At 35.0% G+C, this 17246-nt stretch overlaps 1 protein-coding gene across 1 annotated transcript in view; it reads left to right on the plus strand.

Annotated features, from left to right (window-relative positions):
* The window catches only part of ADGRV1 (adhesion G protein-coupled receptor V1), a 685020-nt gene that overhangs the window by 83711 nt on the left and 584063 nt on the right, over positions 1-17246 (plus strand). Inside the window, exons 21-22 of the mRNA XM_058276109.1 lie at positions 330-703; positions 16696-16872. Of these exons, the coding sequence (XP_058132092.1) occupies positions 330-703; positions 16696-16872 (551 nt within the window). The remainder of the gene's footprint in view (positions 1-329; positions 704-16695; positions 16873-17246) is intronic.

Genomic DNA, 17246 nt, shown 5'->3' on the forward strand with positions numbered 1-17246 from the left:
CATATATATACATGTATATATGTATATTTCTTTCTACAGAAATGTGATTTGACAGACTGAAAAAATTTACCTTAAAGATATCATCTAAATCGAAGATGGTTAACCAATTTCTTTAGTACAAAATATTATAAATCCCATTTCTTAGTTTATAGATATATTACTCATCCTAACAGAAGATAGCCTTTATTTGATTTGATACTTGTCATGCCAAAGTTTTACTTATCCAATAATATCTCCCATTAAAATTGTCTCACTTTCTAAATCACACTTGTTATTTAGGACAGAGTAGCTGTAGATATTGTAGCATTTAAATCCATCTCTAATTTCAGGTCCTGGAATAATGAGAATTGGGGCAGGGATCAATGGCAATGACAGATTTACAGGTCTGATGCAGGATGTGAGGTCCTATGAGCGGAAACTGACCCTTGAAGAAATTTATGAACTTCATGCCATGCCAGCAAAGAATGATTTACATCCCATTTCTGGATATCTGGAGTTCAGACAGGGAGACACTAACAAATCATTCATTGTTTCTGCAAGAGATGACAATGAAGAAGAAGGAGAAGAATTATTCATTCTTAAACTAGTCTCTGTATATGGAGGTGCTCGCATTTCTGAAGAAAATACAACAGCAAGATTAATAATACAAAAAAGTGACAATGCCAATGGCTTGTTCGGTTTCACAGGAGCTTGTATACCAGAGGTAAGGAGTGTGCATGGAGAGTTTTGAATTAGAAAATTCACTGTTGGATTTGTTTGACAGTGCTCTCTCTTTCATTTGGTAAGATTTCTTTGACCATCTTATCTAAGCCTCAAAGTATACTAGAGCCTATGATTGCAAATATAAATGACAAGGTCCCTATTTTATGAGTTCAGTTTGAATCAGAAGCTTAAAGATCTATTAGAAGTAACAATTTAACAAATAAAACTTTAGCAGTTAGCTTTAAAACCCTTCACAGAATATGCAGTTATACTCTATATGTAATTTTTGGCTACTGTTTTAGATAGTGTATTAGTAAATGAAATTATATATATTGAGAGCTTGTGTGAAAAATTGTAATTTAAATTTTATTAAAATGTGATTTAAGTTTTTTCACATTTGAAATGCACTTAAGTAGTTACTTAAACATTCCTCTGTGTTGGGTGTAAATGTCTTTCTTATCAACCTTATTGGCCAACTTAATTCATTAGGCTGTTTTACTGACCTTATCTGTTCTTTCCAAGTTTACAAAGATTCGTAATCATCTTGGTTTCCTGTTCAGTAATGTGAGAGCTCATGAAACTGCTTTGCAGGTGTTGTGTGTGACAGCAATGGCTCGAAGTCCATGAAAGGATGCCAAGGAACTAGAGAGTCTTTCCTTCAGCAAGTTGATTCTAATAGGCTTAGAAGAGTATATTTGTAAATTGAGATGGTTAAAAAATGTGGATGGGTAGGGCTTGAAAACAAAATCTAGACCTCAGTGTAGCTCAAATTGGAGGATCTGGTTCTCTAGAATGTCTTATTTGTCCCTTTTTAGCTATTTGGTTTGGTGGTAGTCATAAGAGATCTCTTCCATACCAGATATAAAGTAATCTACAGTATGAAGGACAAATGTCATACAAATCTAAAACTTTAAAAAGAACTATGTTTACCTGTAATGATAACACCTTTGAATAGCAATTCAGTCACTGAAGAACATTTGCCTTTTTTTTAAATGTAGCTTTCTGATAATAATATAGGTACACCAGTTATTAATTATTATTGGCTCCATTTCAGGTCCAAAGACATCTCCTCAGTGATGACTTTCTTATTTAAAGTGACCCTCCTTATTCCCAACTTTTCGCTCACCATCCCTTTATCTAATGTTATTTATGTATTTATTTAGTATCTTTAATAGGGTTAGAGACTGAGGCTTAAAGGCCTAAGATAATAACTAACCCAAATTGAATTAAATGAGACAGGATCAATGCCTGGTTCAATCCTTGGCAGTTACTCATGCTTGATAAATATTCCTTTTTTTCTCTCCTAAAATACAATGAACTCAAATTTGATCCTTGTGTGTCTTATAACTCCTACCCTATAACTTTAGTGTTATCATGTCTGTTTTTTAAAAGAGAAATGGATTTCCATCAGGGTCTGAGAACCATTCTGGAAATAAAGTCAGCTTTTCTCATCATGTCTGCTGTTCCCTTCACAATCTGACCCCTGCCGATGGCTCTGACCTCTTCTTGTGTAATCCTTCGCTTTCATCAGAATGTTTCAGCCACACTTAACTTGTTTTCAGTTCCAAGCTGAGTGCACCTGTATTTGCTGTCCTCTCTGTCTGAAACACCCTTATTCCAGCTCTTCATAATGCTGGCTCCTTTTCTTTTCCTTTCTTTTCTTTCTCACTTTTTTATTTATTTATTTTTTATTTTAAAGATTTATTTTATTTATTTCTCTCCCCTTCTCCCCCCGCCCCTGTTGTCTGTTCTCTGTGTCCATTTGCTGTGTGTTCTTGTTTTTGTCCACTTCTGTTGTCAGCGGCACGGGAATCTGTGTTTCTTCTTGTTGTGTCAGCTCTCCGTGTGTGCGGCGCCATTCCTGGGCAGGCTGCACTTTGTTTCGCGCTGGGTGGCTCTCCTGATGGGGCACACTCCTTGCACGTGGGGCTCCCCTATGAGGGGGGAACACCCCTGTGTGGCATGGCACTCCTTGCGCGCATCAGCACTGTGCATGGGCCAGCTCCACACGGGTCAAGGAAGCTCGGGGTTTGAACCGCGGACCTCCCATGTGGTAGACAGACACCCTAACCACTGGGCCAAGTCTGCTTCCCAAAAATGCTCCCTTATTACACCTGTTTTCCCTCTCCCTAACCCCAGAACGTCTATGGGTCACTGCCTCGACAACAGTGATATTTCTTCTATTGCTAGAATCCCAAGTAGTCTATAGTAGAATACTAGTAAGTTAATTTTAGTTCATAGTTTGTTCCAATACTGAGGACTCTGGGATGGTGATGCCCACACCACCCTTAATTGAGGGGGGCTTTGATCCCACACAGCTGATGGATAGGACTCTCTTGCTTGCAGTTCTAGGCACTCTCAGTTCCTTGGTAGGTTGTTTGTCCATCATCTCCTCCCTGTTAGTTTTCCTGGGTGTATCCATTGAACTGGGGAGTAGGTGTTGGAACTCTGTTGAGATTCAGGGCTGAGCTGGCATATGGACAGCCCAAAGATTTAAGTCTCTTGGATGTACACCTGCCAACTCTAGTACTAATTATAGGTTCAAATAGAAAGGCAGAAGAGTCATGCATAGGGAAGCCACTGCTGAGTCTAACTCAGTCACATTGGGAGCATAAATACCAGATTAGGGCCCACTGGCAAGGGCCAAATTCTGGAGCTGTTGGCCCAGATTATAGTGTCTGTATGTCTCCATATCCCTGAGGAGCTTCACTATTTGGGGTAGTATCTACTTTGGCTGTCAGTGAGAGCCTGTTGAGATGAACATAAGCGCTACCTCTGGGATGGCCTCCTGACTCACTTTGAAGTCTCTTAGCCATACACACTCATTTGTCTTTTGCTTTTCCCCCTTTCGGTCAAGGTCTCCCCTCCTCCCCAGATGCATTGCTTGCTGGTACTGGTAGCAATCCCTCAGTGCCAGGGAGGCTTTTCCCCAGGAGTCATGTCCTACACTGGGAGGAAGTTATCACTTTTATATGCTGAGTTTGGTTTAGAGAAAGACCGCATTTGAGCAACAAGGAGGCTCTCCATAGGCAATTCTAAGGCACTCTACATCACTAGGCTAAGTTTCAGTTTCAAGAGCAAAGGTTCATAAGCATAGTCATCAATATCAAGGGCCCTTCAGTGGACCATTCTCCTTCACAAGTCATTGTCCTTGATGGCTGGCTCCTTTTCATTTCAGATCCAAAGGCATTTCCTCAGTGATGACTTTCTTATTTAAGTGACCCTCCTTTCTCCCAACTTGTGACTCTCCATCCCTCCATCTAACTTTATTTTATTTTTTGTATCATTGATCACTCTCAAAATTTCTTCATTATTTACAGGTCTACCTATTTACTACCTATTACCTTTCCACCATAAAAATGAAAGCTCTCTGAGCATCTCTTAGTATAATAAAATCTAATTGTTCATTATTGTATATCTAGTTGTAAAATGGAGCATACTGGGTACTTAATATTTGTTGAGCTTTTGAATATATTTTAATATCAAGGCATGAAAAGGCTCATAGCAATTCACATATCAAACATGTTTAGACTCATTTAATTGCATAAAGGGCCAAACTTAGAGAAGAAATACAAAATGATACATAAAATAAAATAACCTGCTTATAATAACTTAGAGCTCCTGAGTATTTCTCTTGTGTTTTGGGCTATCACAGTAAATTCTTCAGAGCTAGCTTGTGTAAAAGTTCCATTGATAGATTGTGGTTGGTGTCAGTTTACCTCCACTGAGGTCTGCAACCTTGCCTTTTCCTGGAAATCTCTGAACTTGAACAGGGCTAGTCAAGCATTTGATTTTAGAAGAGAGAAATCACTGCACCCGTAACTGTAGAACGAGCTGGAAAGAAAAAAACTCAATTGGTTATTTTCCAAGTCTATATAGGAGAGAAGTGAAATTTGTCTATATTAGAAAGAGGAATGCTTGGGTGGTTAATGCAAGAAAAGGTTTGTTGAGTGTAAAAGTTTAAACATTAGAATTTGTTTTCCAGAAAGTTTAAAGAATTTTCATTTTTGAATATGTGAAGAAATATAGAATTCCCGTTTTCATTGTGGTGTGATATGAAAACAGGAGTAAGATAAAATGCTTTTAAAATTATTGTTATTAACATTATCATCATTAATATTTATTGATTGCTTACCAAAGTGTTCTCAAAGAGTGGTCCAAAGACTCTACTAAGGAGTCTACAAGTCAAAACTAATTTCATAAAATTACTAAGATGTCATTTGCCTTTTTCATTTTATTGACATTTATAGTGCAAAAGCAATGGAGGGTAAAACTTTTAACACCTTTGCATCAAGGCAGTGATACCAAACTAAACTTGTCACTGTGTTATTTACTGCCATCTACCCACAGTTTAAAAAGTGAATGTTTCAATTAATGTCTGTGGTAGAGTAGTAAAAAATGCTGATTTTATAAATTCTCTACCCTTGGGTACCTGCCTTTTTAATATTCTGCATCACTAAATGGGGAGATTTCAAATGAAACACTACTGCTGCATTACCAACAGAAGAAAAGCACTTGAAGCAAAATACTTGTCGAATTTTTGAGTTTTGAGCTGAAGGGATTGCTATTTTCATGGAACACCATTATTTCTTGAAAGACTGGAAATTTTTGGTTATTCAATCTTGGGTATCTGGAAAATTTCTGAAAATGAATGAAGTGAGCAAGTGACTTCAAAGGAAAAACTGCCAATAATTATTACTAATGATAAAAATCCAATTTTTCAAGTGAAAATTAGAATTTTAGAACTCTTGTATCTACGAAAGTGAGCTAGATTGCCACTCAATACTTAGACTTTTCAGATAAGATTGATAGTTATATTAACAAGTATGATTTTACTTATTTTGCATCATGAAATGTCTCAACACCTGAAAGGTCTATATAAATCAGTGAACCAATATTTTCCAAATGACCAATGTGTGATATTACAAAATCATGCACAAGTAAAAGATCCAATCAGATTGCAAGATGGACCAACATATCTTTTTAAAAAAAGTATGTCATTCTAGTAACAATAACATTTATATAACCTAAAAATTCTCCTTTTAACCACATTCACATATATAAATCAGAGCTGTTAATTACTTTGAAAATGTGCTACTATCATCACCATCCATTACCAAAAATTTTACAATCAATCTGAATAGAAACTCTATAATTTAAACACTAACTTCCCATTGCCTTCACCCATCCCAGCCCCTGATAACCTATATTCTAGATTCTGACTCTGAGTTTGCTTGTTCTACTAATAATTGTTTCTTATTAGTGAGATCATACAATATTTGTCCTTCTATGTCTGACTTATTTCACTCCACACAGTGTCTACAAGGTTTATCCATGTTGTCGCATGTATCAGAATGTTATTCCTTTTTATGACTGATTAAATATTGTGAGTTTATACCACATTTTGTTCATCCATTTATTGGTTAATGGACACTTGGGTTGTTTCCATCTATTGATGATTGTGAATAATGCTGCTATAAATATTGGTGTGCAAATATCTGCTCTAGTCCCTACTTTCAAATCTTTTGGATATATGCCTAGTAGAGGGATTACTGAATTATATGGTAATTCTATACTTAGCTTTCTAAGACTGCCAACTATCTTCCACAGCAACTGCACCATTTCTTATTCCCACCAGCAATGAATAATGTTTCTATCTCTCCACATCATCTCCAACAATTGTAATTTTCTGTTTTTTTAAAACAGTAATTATGCTAGTGGGTGTGAAATGATATCTCATTGGGGTTTTGATTTCCCTTTCCCTGGCAATTAATGATGTTGAGCATCTTTTTATGTGCTCTTTGGCCATTTGTATATTCTCTTTGGAGAAATATCTGTTCATGACTTTTGCCCATTTTTAAAGTGAGTTGTTTTTCTTTTCATTGTTGAGTTGTAGGATTTCTTTATGTATTCTGGATATTAAACTCTTATTGGTATGTAGTTTCCAAATATTTACTCCCATTAATTAGGCTGATTTTTCACTTTCATGATAAAGTCCTCTGGTACACAAGAGTTTTTAATTTTGATGAGGTCTAGTTTCTCTATTCTTTCTTTTGTTGGTGTGCTTTAGGTATAAAGTTTAAGAAACCATTGCTTAACCAAGATCCTGAAGAGGTTTCCCTATGTATTCTTCTGGGAGTTTTATATTCCTGGTTCTTACATTTAGGTCTTTGATCCATTTTGAGTTAATTTTTGTATATGATGTGCGATAGGTGTCCCCCTTCATTCTTTTTTTTTTTTTTCAATTCATTTTTTAAAATATATTTTAAATTTATTTTTAAAAGATACATAGATCACACAGAATGTTACATTAAGAACTGTGAGAGATTCCCATATGCTCCACTCCCCATCCCCCCTTTTCCCACATCAACAACTTTCATTAGTGTGGTACATTCATTGCAATTGAAGAATACATTTTAGATCACTAGCATGGATTATAGTTTACACTGTAGTTTACACTCTCTCCCAGTCCATTCAGTGAGTCATGGCAGTATATATAATGTTCTACATCTGTCCCTGCAACATCATTTAGGAGAACGCCCAAGTCCTGAAAATGCCCCCATATCACACATTCTTTTCCCTCTCCCTGCCTTCAGCAACTCCTATGGCCTCTTCATTCTTTTGCAAATGGATATCCCAGCATCATTTGTTGAAGAGATTATTCTTTTCCAAGTGAATGGACTTGGCAGCCTTTGCAAAAATCAGTTTGCTGTAGATGTGACTGTCCATTTCTGAACTCTCAGTTTGATTCCATTTGTCTATGTGTCTGTCACTGGCCCAGTTTCATGTTGTTTTGACCACTGTAGCTTTGTAATAAGTTTTAAAGTCAAGGAGTATGAGGTCATGAACCTCATTCTGTTTTTGCAAGAAGTTTTTTTAGCTACTTGGGCTATTTGTTCTTCCAAATAAATTTGATGTTGGCTTTCCATTTCTACAAAGTAGGGCAGTTGAAATTTTTATTGAGATTGCATTCAATCTATAAATCTTTTTGGGTAGAATTGGTATTCTAACAATATTTAGTTTTGCAATCCATAAGCATGAAACATCCTTCCCTCAATTTTGATCTTTGATTTCTTTTAGCAAAATTTTATAGTTTTCTGTGTATAAATTCTTTGTATCATTGGTTAAATTTATTCCTAGATTTTTGATTCTTTGAGTTGCTATTGTAAATGGAATTTTTTTCTTGATTTCTTACTCAGACTTTACTAGTGTATGGAAACACTATTGATTTTTGTGTATTGATCATGTACCCTGCCACTTTGTGTTGAATTTGTTTATGAGCTCTAGAAGCTTTGTTATAGATTTTTTGGGACTTTCTAAATATGGGATCATTTCATCTGCAAATGGTGAACTTTTAATTCTTCCTTTCTAATTTTGATGCCTTTTATTTCTTTTTCTTGCCTAAGTGCTCTGGCTAGAACTTCCAGCACAATACTGAATAACAGGGGAGACAGTGGACATCCTAGTCTTATTCCTGATCTTAGAGGGAAAGCTTTCATTCTCATCAGTGAGTTTGATACTAGCTGTGGGCTTTTCATATATGCCCTATGTCATGTTGAGGAAGTTTCTTTTTATTTCTATTTTTCTAAAAGTTTTTATCAAGAAAGGATGCTGGAATTTTGTTATGGATCAATTGAGATAATCAGGTGGTTTTTTCTATTTGTTTTGCTAATGTGGGTTTAAAGAAATTCATGCATAAAGTACAGAATTCCCATATACCACCTTACCACCAACACATTGCATTGGTATGGAACATTTATGAAAACACCATGTTTTCATAATTTTACTATTAATTAAAGTCCATTATATAATTTAGGATTTACTGTTTGTGTAGTGTATGTCCTTGGATTAAAACATTTTTTTTTCTGTTACCATATATACAATCTAATATTTTCCCTTTTAATCATATTCAAAGATACATTTCAGTGCTTTTAATTTCCTTCACAGTGTTATGCTACCATCACTACCATTCATTACCAAAACATTTCCATCGTTCCGAATAGGAACCCTATAAATTTTAAGTCTTAACTTCCCGTTCCTTATTCCCATCCCATTCCCTGGTGACCTATATACTTGATTCTTACTCTGTGAGTTTGTTTATTCTAATTGTTTCAAAATATTTGTCCTTTTGTGTCTGGCTTATTTCACTTAATATGATGTCTTCAAGATTCATCCATGTTGTTGGATGTTTCAGAATGTCAGTTTTAAAGCTGAATAATGCTACATTATATGTATTTACCACATATATATCCATTCATCAGGTGATGGACACTTGGATTACTTCCATCTTTTGGCAATTGTGAATAATATTGCTATTAACGTTGGTCTACAAATATCTGTTAGAGCCCCTGCTTTCAGTTCTTTTGAAAATATACCTATTGGTGAGATTGTCAAGTCATATGATAGTTCTATACTTAGCTTTCTGAGGAACTGCCAATCTGTCTTCCACAGCAGATACACCATTTTACATGGCCACCAGTAATGAATGAGTGTCCTGTTTCTTTGCATCCTCTCCAATATTTATTGTTTTCTGTTTTTTACATTTAAATAGCAGCCATTCTAATGGAATGGCTATCTCATTGTAAAATTGGTAACTCATTGTGGTTTCATTTGCACTTCCCTGCTGGTGAATGATGTTCAGCATCTTTTCATGTGTTTTCTGACCAGCTTTGTATCTTGTTTGACCCATTTTTAATTTGGGTTGTCTGTCTTTTTATTGCAAGTTGAAGTATTTTTAAAAATATATATATGCTGCATATGTATCCTTTATTGGAAATGTGGTTTCCAAATATTTTCTCCCATTGTGTAGGTTGTTGACTTACTTTCATGATAAAGTCTTTTGAGGACCAAAAGTTTTTGATTTTGATGAGGTCTCATCTATCTGTTTTTTTCTTTTGTTGCTTGTGCTTTGGAAGTAAAGTTGAGGAATCCATTGCCTAACAAATTTCTAAAGATGCTTCCTTGTGATTTCACCTAGGAACTTGATAGTTCTAGCTCTTATATTTATGTCTTTGATCCATTTTGAGTTGATTTTTGTATTTGGTATGAAGTAGGGGGTCTTCCTTTTTTTGCAAATGGAGAGCCAGTTTTCCCTGCATCATTTGTTGAAGAGATTATTCTTTCCCAATTGAGTAGAATTTGCTACCTTGTCAAAAATCAGTGGTTGGCCATAAATGTGAAGGTTGATTTCTGAGTTTTGACTCTATTCCTTTGGTCTATATGTCTGTCCCTGTGCCAGTATTGTGATGTTTTTGGTTTCTGTGACTTTGCAGTAAGTTTTCAGATCAGGAAATATAAGTCCTCCAACTTCATTCTTCTTTTTCAAGATGGTTTTAGCTATCCAGGACCCCATACACTTCCATATAAACTTGATTGGCTCTTCTTTTCCTGCAAATATTATTGGAATTGCATCGAATCTATAAATTGCTTTGGGTAATGTTGATGTCCTAACTATGTTTAGTCTTGTAGTCCATAAACATGGAATAGCCTTCCATTTGTTTGTTTGTTTGTTTATTTATTTAAGTCTTCTTTACTTTCAGCAGTGTTTTATAGATTTCTGTCTTTAAGTGTTTACAGCCTTGGTTAGACTTCTTCCTAGATATTTGATTCTTTTAGTTGTTATTGTAAATTTAAGATTTTTTTCTTGATTTCTTCTTCCAATTGTTATGCTTGTATATGGAACCACTACTGATTTTTGGGTGTTGATGTTGTCCCCTGCCACTTTGCTGAATTCATTTATTATCTCTTGGAGGTTTGCTGTGGATTTTTCAGGATTTTCTGTATATAGGATCATATCATCTGCAAATAGAAACATTTTGCTTCTTCCTTTTGAATTTGGATGCCTTTTGTTCCTTTTTTAACATAAAATCAATTAATATAAAACATCACATTAACACCACATGATCATCTCAATTGATGAAAAGACATTTGACAAAATACAACAACCTGTCTTGATTTAAAAATCAAACACTTAGAACACTAGGAATAGAAGGAAATTTCCTCAACGTAATATAGAGCATATATGAAAAGCAACCTTCTACTTACCAGTAAAAGATTGAAAACTTTCCCTCTAAGATCGGGAACAAGAAAAGAATGCCCATTGTCACCACTGTTTTTCAACATTGTACTGGAAGTTCTTGCCAGAGCTATTGAACAAAAAAAGAAACAACAGATTGACTGCAAAAGGAGATAAGAGTATCTTGCTGTTTTTTAAGCCTGGTGTTAAAAAGATTTGCAAAAATGTAAAACAGTGGCATCATTACACTATTATTTTTTTGTTTTGAAAATATAGTTATTTCTCACAACAATGTTATATTGGTATGTAATGGGCTTACTGGTGGTATTTTTAAATGGGTTATTAAATTAGTATTTTAATTTTAAAATTTCTCATTTGTAGTATGGTAAATATCAAGTCTTTTGCATATAAACAAAAATTTTATGGGGTTCTCAATAATTTTCATGAATGTTCAAGATTCCTGAAACTTAATGGATTGAGAATTTCTGTCTTACCTTATGCCTTGAACTGTCTTCAGAGATTAAATATATGCTAAATTGCTTCATTTTTAGAAATAAAACCCATTGCCACTTCCATTGATTCTTTACCTTTTTGTTGTTGCCGTGGCCTTGAGAATTCAAGGTTTTTCCTTACCTCTCAAAATTTCTAAAGGCACTAGATGCCCTTTAAAGACTTTTCTCACAGTTATTTTATGTTTCTAAATTATTCATAGATTTATATGAAATAAAATATTAGTGTTAAAGGCATAATCACATTTAGATAGATAATGGAAATATTTATAATATGACTCTTAGCATTTTGAAGTGATGATAATGATTATTTTGTGATCTGTTTTTCCCTAAGCAAATACAGTGTGTCCTGGAAAATAGCTGGTTCTTAATAGATTACAATTGAAAATGAATAAACTTGTGTGCATTTTAGAGCCTTGCTAATGTATGCTAGATCGTTTGTTGGAAGCCAAATGACATGTATATTGAACAGATTATTAAATTTTTGGATACATAGTCTCAACCACATTCTCATGTTGCCTCCCCATATTTTGTTCTTTTGTACTCTCTTTCTTTTTTTAAAGATTTATTTGTTTATTTATCCTCTACCCCCTTTCGTTTTGTGCTCACTGTCAGCTTTCTATGTCCATTCACTGTGTGTTCTTCTGTGTCTGCTCTCTTTTCTTTAGGTGGCACCGGGAACGGATCCTGGGATCTTCTGGAGTATGAGAGAGGCACTCAATTTCTCTGCCACCACAGCTTCCTGGTCTGCTGCATCTCTTATTGTCTCTTCTCTGTGTCTTTTTCTGTTGCATCATCTTGCTTGCCCAGCTCTCTTGCAGGCCAGCACTCCACATGGGCCAGCACTCCACACAGGCCCGCTCTCTGCTCAGGCCAGCTTACCGTGTGGGCCACCTTGCCTTCACCAGGAGGCCTGTCTACATGGTAGATGGAAGCCCAATCACTTGAGCCACATCTGCTTCCCTCTATGCTCTTTCTGTTATTTTCTTTTTGCCTTATTTTTTTGCCTTGCAAAATTGTATACTATGTAATTATAAAGAATGAGATTGCTTTTCATAGTGATTCATAGAATTTGCTGTTCTATTTATTTTTATGACTAATATTTGGATCACGTTTCATATTTTAAATTCATGACATAAGAATCAATTTAGAGACATTTTAGGAAGGTCTTAGTGACACTGAGAATATTATTTCAACTTGGACTGTTTGTTTTTAAATGCCTGCCATCTTTTATGCAAATAGATTCCATTAGATATATGTGATATTGATATAATTTGATATCACAGATTAGCACCCAAGCATGAAACAAAATTAAGAATTAATTGGATGTGTAATTGCTTATTTTGATCTTCTATTAAATAGAGAAATCCTAGTAATAGTTCAGAATAGTGCATTATTTTCTCTTGGAAATATCTTTCAAAAACTCTTCTTGTTCACTTTTGCTATTATTCTTCTGCTGATCTGCAAATTTATCAAATTCCTGACTTAAAAGAGAAAATAGTTCTGGGTACAATTATTTCTAGCGAAAAACTGAGTGATGCTAGTTTTGATGACTATCACATGATGTTATGACTTCATGTTACTGGTCTAAACATTTGCTTGCTTTGTGATGCTAAAGTCAATTTGTTGAGTATTTTCCTAGTAAAAAAAAACTTTTCAATACTTCCTCCCTATGTCTTAATAATATCTTGGTACTAATTACATCCTCTAGCCTGATAATTCTCAAAGTGTTTTCTGTGGATGACCTTGGTCAGAAATATCTAATGCATATTCCTGTACACAATTCCTGATTTAAGACCCCATTACTGAATCGGGATCTTAGTTGTGAGGGGAGTAAAAAAGCAGAATTAAAAATACCTTTATTCTGAAAATTTCATACATACGCGAAAATAGAATAATGGATCTTTGTTCCCATTACCTAGCTTCACCAATTATCAGCCTTTGCCAATCTTGTTTCATCTTTTTTGCTTGAAATATTGTGTAAGGCAAATCTCAGGCATTATGTCATATCTCTGTAAATTCATAAGTATGAAAGGTGTATTTTTACCAACATTATGATATGATATGACATTATGTCATATCTCTGTAAATTCATAAGTATGAAAGGTGAATTTTTACCAAACATCCTAGATGATATCTTATGAACTAATGACATTTGAAAGCTCTTCCCTAATTCAAACTTTACAAAGTTTGCTTTATTGAATGAAGTCAATTAAATTTTCTATAAAATTCGGATATATTCTATATGTCTGCACACCCTCTAATTAGATATAGATAGTGATTTTTTTATTTTTAAAACTGGAAACATTCAGGAAATTATAGATTTGATGCAGTTTTTACTAGATGAAAGAGTGGTTAGATAATTTATCCCCATGACTCCTGCAAGGAAAAAACTCCTCTCAGTCTTTCTGGATTATGGGTGGTATCGTTCATTGATTGGGTAAAAACTTAAGTCTGTAGGGAAACCTCACACAAATCTTATCTTTGGTTTTAATATATACCTCATGCTGACAAGGAAGGCATGTTGGGAATAATGATTCTGCAACTAATGCAAAATATTCATTCTGATTAAATTTTTTGGTGGGAAAAAGCAGCAAATGCATTCTCATTGTGATAGGAATGTAAATACACAGGAATCACTTCACTTTCCCACTATGTAAGTGTATATATGTTTTTATAAAATGAAATAATCTATGCAATGTGTTTTGTTAGCATATGTCTGTATTTTAAAGAGGAGAAATTTTGTGTGTGTATATATTTTGGCACTTACTATATTACTAGGCAACACGTAAGGCACTTATTTAATCTCCACCAAAATCCATGAGACATTATGATTTTCATTTTAATAAGAAATGATTGAGCTTGAGAGTGCTTTGTAAGAGTTAGAGAGAGGAAGTTCTGGACTGTTTAATCTTTAAAGCCATATTCTTATCATCATGCATTTGTTCGTGTACCATACAGCCATCCTGAAAATGCTGATGCAGATCCATAGTGGAAATTAAGTGTTAAACTGAGGTAGTTGGTAAATGTTTGAGGTGTATGTGTTTTGCAACTGTATGTTCCTATGTGACTTTTTGGGTGGATACAGTTTTCCACATTCATCATGGTTCTTGTGGACAAAATTGCACATATTATGATCAAATTGATCCCTAATAGATCAATCACATTTGAACAATTTTATGTTTTCAAAACAAGTGTTATGGCAGAACTGAGTATACTTAGTCCTTTTCTCCTTTCCATCTATATTTGCTTCCTTTGTGATCTCATCTGGTTTTTAAATGCCATGTATATGATTATATGTCTATATGCCATTTGTATATGGCCTTAAATATCAGCATATATTTATATACTGGACTACCAAATTTATAATGTCAATCCTGACCTCTGTCCAAAATTCTAGATTCATTTATGCAGCTGCCTACTTGACACATCTCTTGGACATTAATAGGCATTTCAAGCTGGACATATTAAAAACTACATTATTTGATCTTCCCTCCAAACTCTGTGACTAATGAAAGAAAAGGCACATTCTTCCTCCTGCCTTACAGGTGTCTCAACTTGATACATTGGTGCTTACTGAAAGTGGGCTGCTGCTGTTCTATTGCCTCATTCTGGGGTGGCTCTGAAGGATAGTCCTCTTAGTCATTCATCTTAGGTAGAGAGAATGGCCTGAATGTTGACTATACAGACTCCCGAGTCCTGACAATGGTGTGGCTGATTTGTTAGGGACCAGGAAGGAGTGAGATTAGAGACAAAGGAGTTTGGGGAAAAGGCATGTGACAAGACTGCTGGGAGTAGGCACTAGGAATGCAAGGGCATATCCCAAGATGGTGCTCGACAACCAGCAAGTCAGGATGACTTGCCATTAACAGAATGATGGCATGGACAGAGGAAATGCGTGGGCCCGACAGCATGAGCTCCTTCCTACAAAGGCTGATTTAGCAACTCTACTCAATGTCCAAAACTGGGCGCTTTCAAATGAGCTGTTTGGTGGCAGCTTGACCCTAATTAGACCCTTTCACCTGGAGGGGACAGTGACCCATTTTTACTGCAATTGACACTCTAGCTAATGGGTTTACTTTCTTAATACTTCTGCCTGCACCATCATTTGAAGGCTTAAAGAATGCCGGCTTTATCTGCAAGGGAACTTGCATTACATCATTTCAGGACATTTTAGGTGAAGGAGTTGTAAGAACATGCAAAAAGCCACAGAATTCACCATCTAACATATGTGCCTCCATTCACTGATATGTGGTTCTGTGTGCCCAGTAACTTGGAACACTCAAGGCTTAGGAAATAAGAGGTGGAAGTGAGACAGCCCCTATGTCCATCACTCTTGATGACCCACTGCCAGAATTTGTATTTTCTGCTTCCAGGCTTTGGACTGAACTGAATTAAAAATTCTCGTTCTGAAAGTAGAACTTGGGGTGGGACATATCCACGACAAGGCACACTGAGGGTTCCACCGAACTACCACCTGGTCATTTTGGATTTCTCATGTCAGTGGACCAGCATGCAAATAAAGGAGTTACAATATTGCCCCAGGGATGGTTGATCCTGTCTAGCATGAGTCTAAAAGTGGAGAATAACTTTGTATATATTTGAGATTTGTATTTTTATCTCTTTTGGGTTTTAGTTTTTCTTTCTATGAGTTGTGTTTGTGAATATAAAAATAATATTGAATTGAATAATATTAAATTCTGAGAACTTAAGAATATGGAGGACTTATTCTAAAAGACATTAGAAATTCTTGTTCTATATGACTTTTAAGCATTATCTTAAAGTGTTTAGATCAAAATGTTTCCCACGTGAAAAAATGTGCATATATATGCATATTGTGTGTATGTATAAACACAACATATATATGACCAAAAAAAAAAGGATATTATGTATGATATAAAATGCCTTCCTTGCTCTGATCTAGGCATTTCTCAAGCCTTTCCCCACTTGGCACTTTATATCACCTCCAAAATTATTTCAACAAATACACCAAATTGCTTTTTTATGTTTGTGTCTAGAAAGTTCTCCTTGATATCATGCTCCATCCTTTACTTTCAATCCCGGTCCCCATTTGGTCTGGCTGAGTTGATGTGTTCATGCAATTTCTAGTTTGTCTCTCTCTATAGAGTCTATGCTTATCCAGAGAAAGGATCCTCGTTTGTAACCATAGCATATAGCACAGTGGCTTGCACACGAGACGTATCCATGAATGAATTACATGTACATTTAACAGATAAGAATTCATATTGCTTTATTTATCCCTACAAAAGGAGAGAAAATGAATGATTGTGATTACTTTCTAATAGTTAAAAATATATCTGGGGGAATATAATGGCTTCCCTAGTTCCTTTTAGAGAGGTAGCAATAGTAGAATTAAGTTTATGGTAGAAGGATTTCATGAGAGCATTGTTATTTTATCAACTGATTGGAATTGGTATGTGCTTATAAATAATTTATGCTCAATTTCAGATTGCAGAGGAGGGTTCCACCATTTCATGTGTAGTAGAAAGAACCAGAGGCGCTCTGGATTATGTACATGTTTTTTACACCATCTCACAGATCGAATCTGATGGCATTAATTACCTTGTTGATGATTTCGCTAATGCCAGTGGAACTATCACATTTATTCCTTGGCAGAGATCAGAGGTAAACCCTACCTTCTTTGTTTCTTTAAAAGCTTCCTAGAAAGCTTTTCCTTATGTATTTGTCTGTAATGCTTGCAGCTTCTTGTTATTTAAGCAACTTAAAATACTTAGAGATTAGATATATATTGTTGCATAAAATATTTTATGTTTATTTATGTAAGAGAAAAGCTAAGGATTTTGAATAATATCTTTAATCCCCACATAATAAATATGATGTAGTTTTGATATATTTGTTATATTATTGTGGGTTTTTTTTGTTGTTGTTGTTATTATCCCTGATTCAATGGGAAACCATGGGATTCTCATTGATACTCTTCTGATCAGCCAATAAGAAATTCTTATAGTTATAATCTCATTTTACTTGCTTTAAATTGT

This window comes from Dasypus novemcinctus, chromosome 2 (genome assembly GCF_030445035.2).
Source record: "Dasypus novemcinctus isolate mDasNov1 chromosome 2, mDasNov1.1.hap2, whole genome shotgun sequence".
NCBI lineage: Eukaryota > Metazoa > Chordata > Mammalia > Cingulata > Dasypodidae > Dasypus > Dasypus novemcinctus.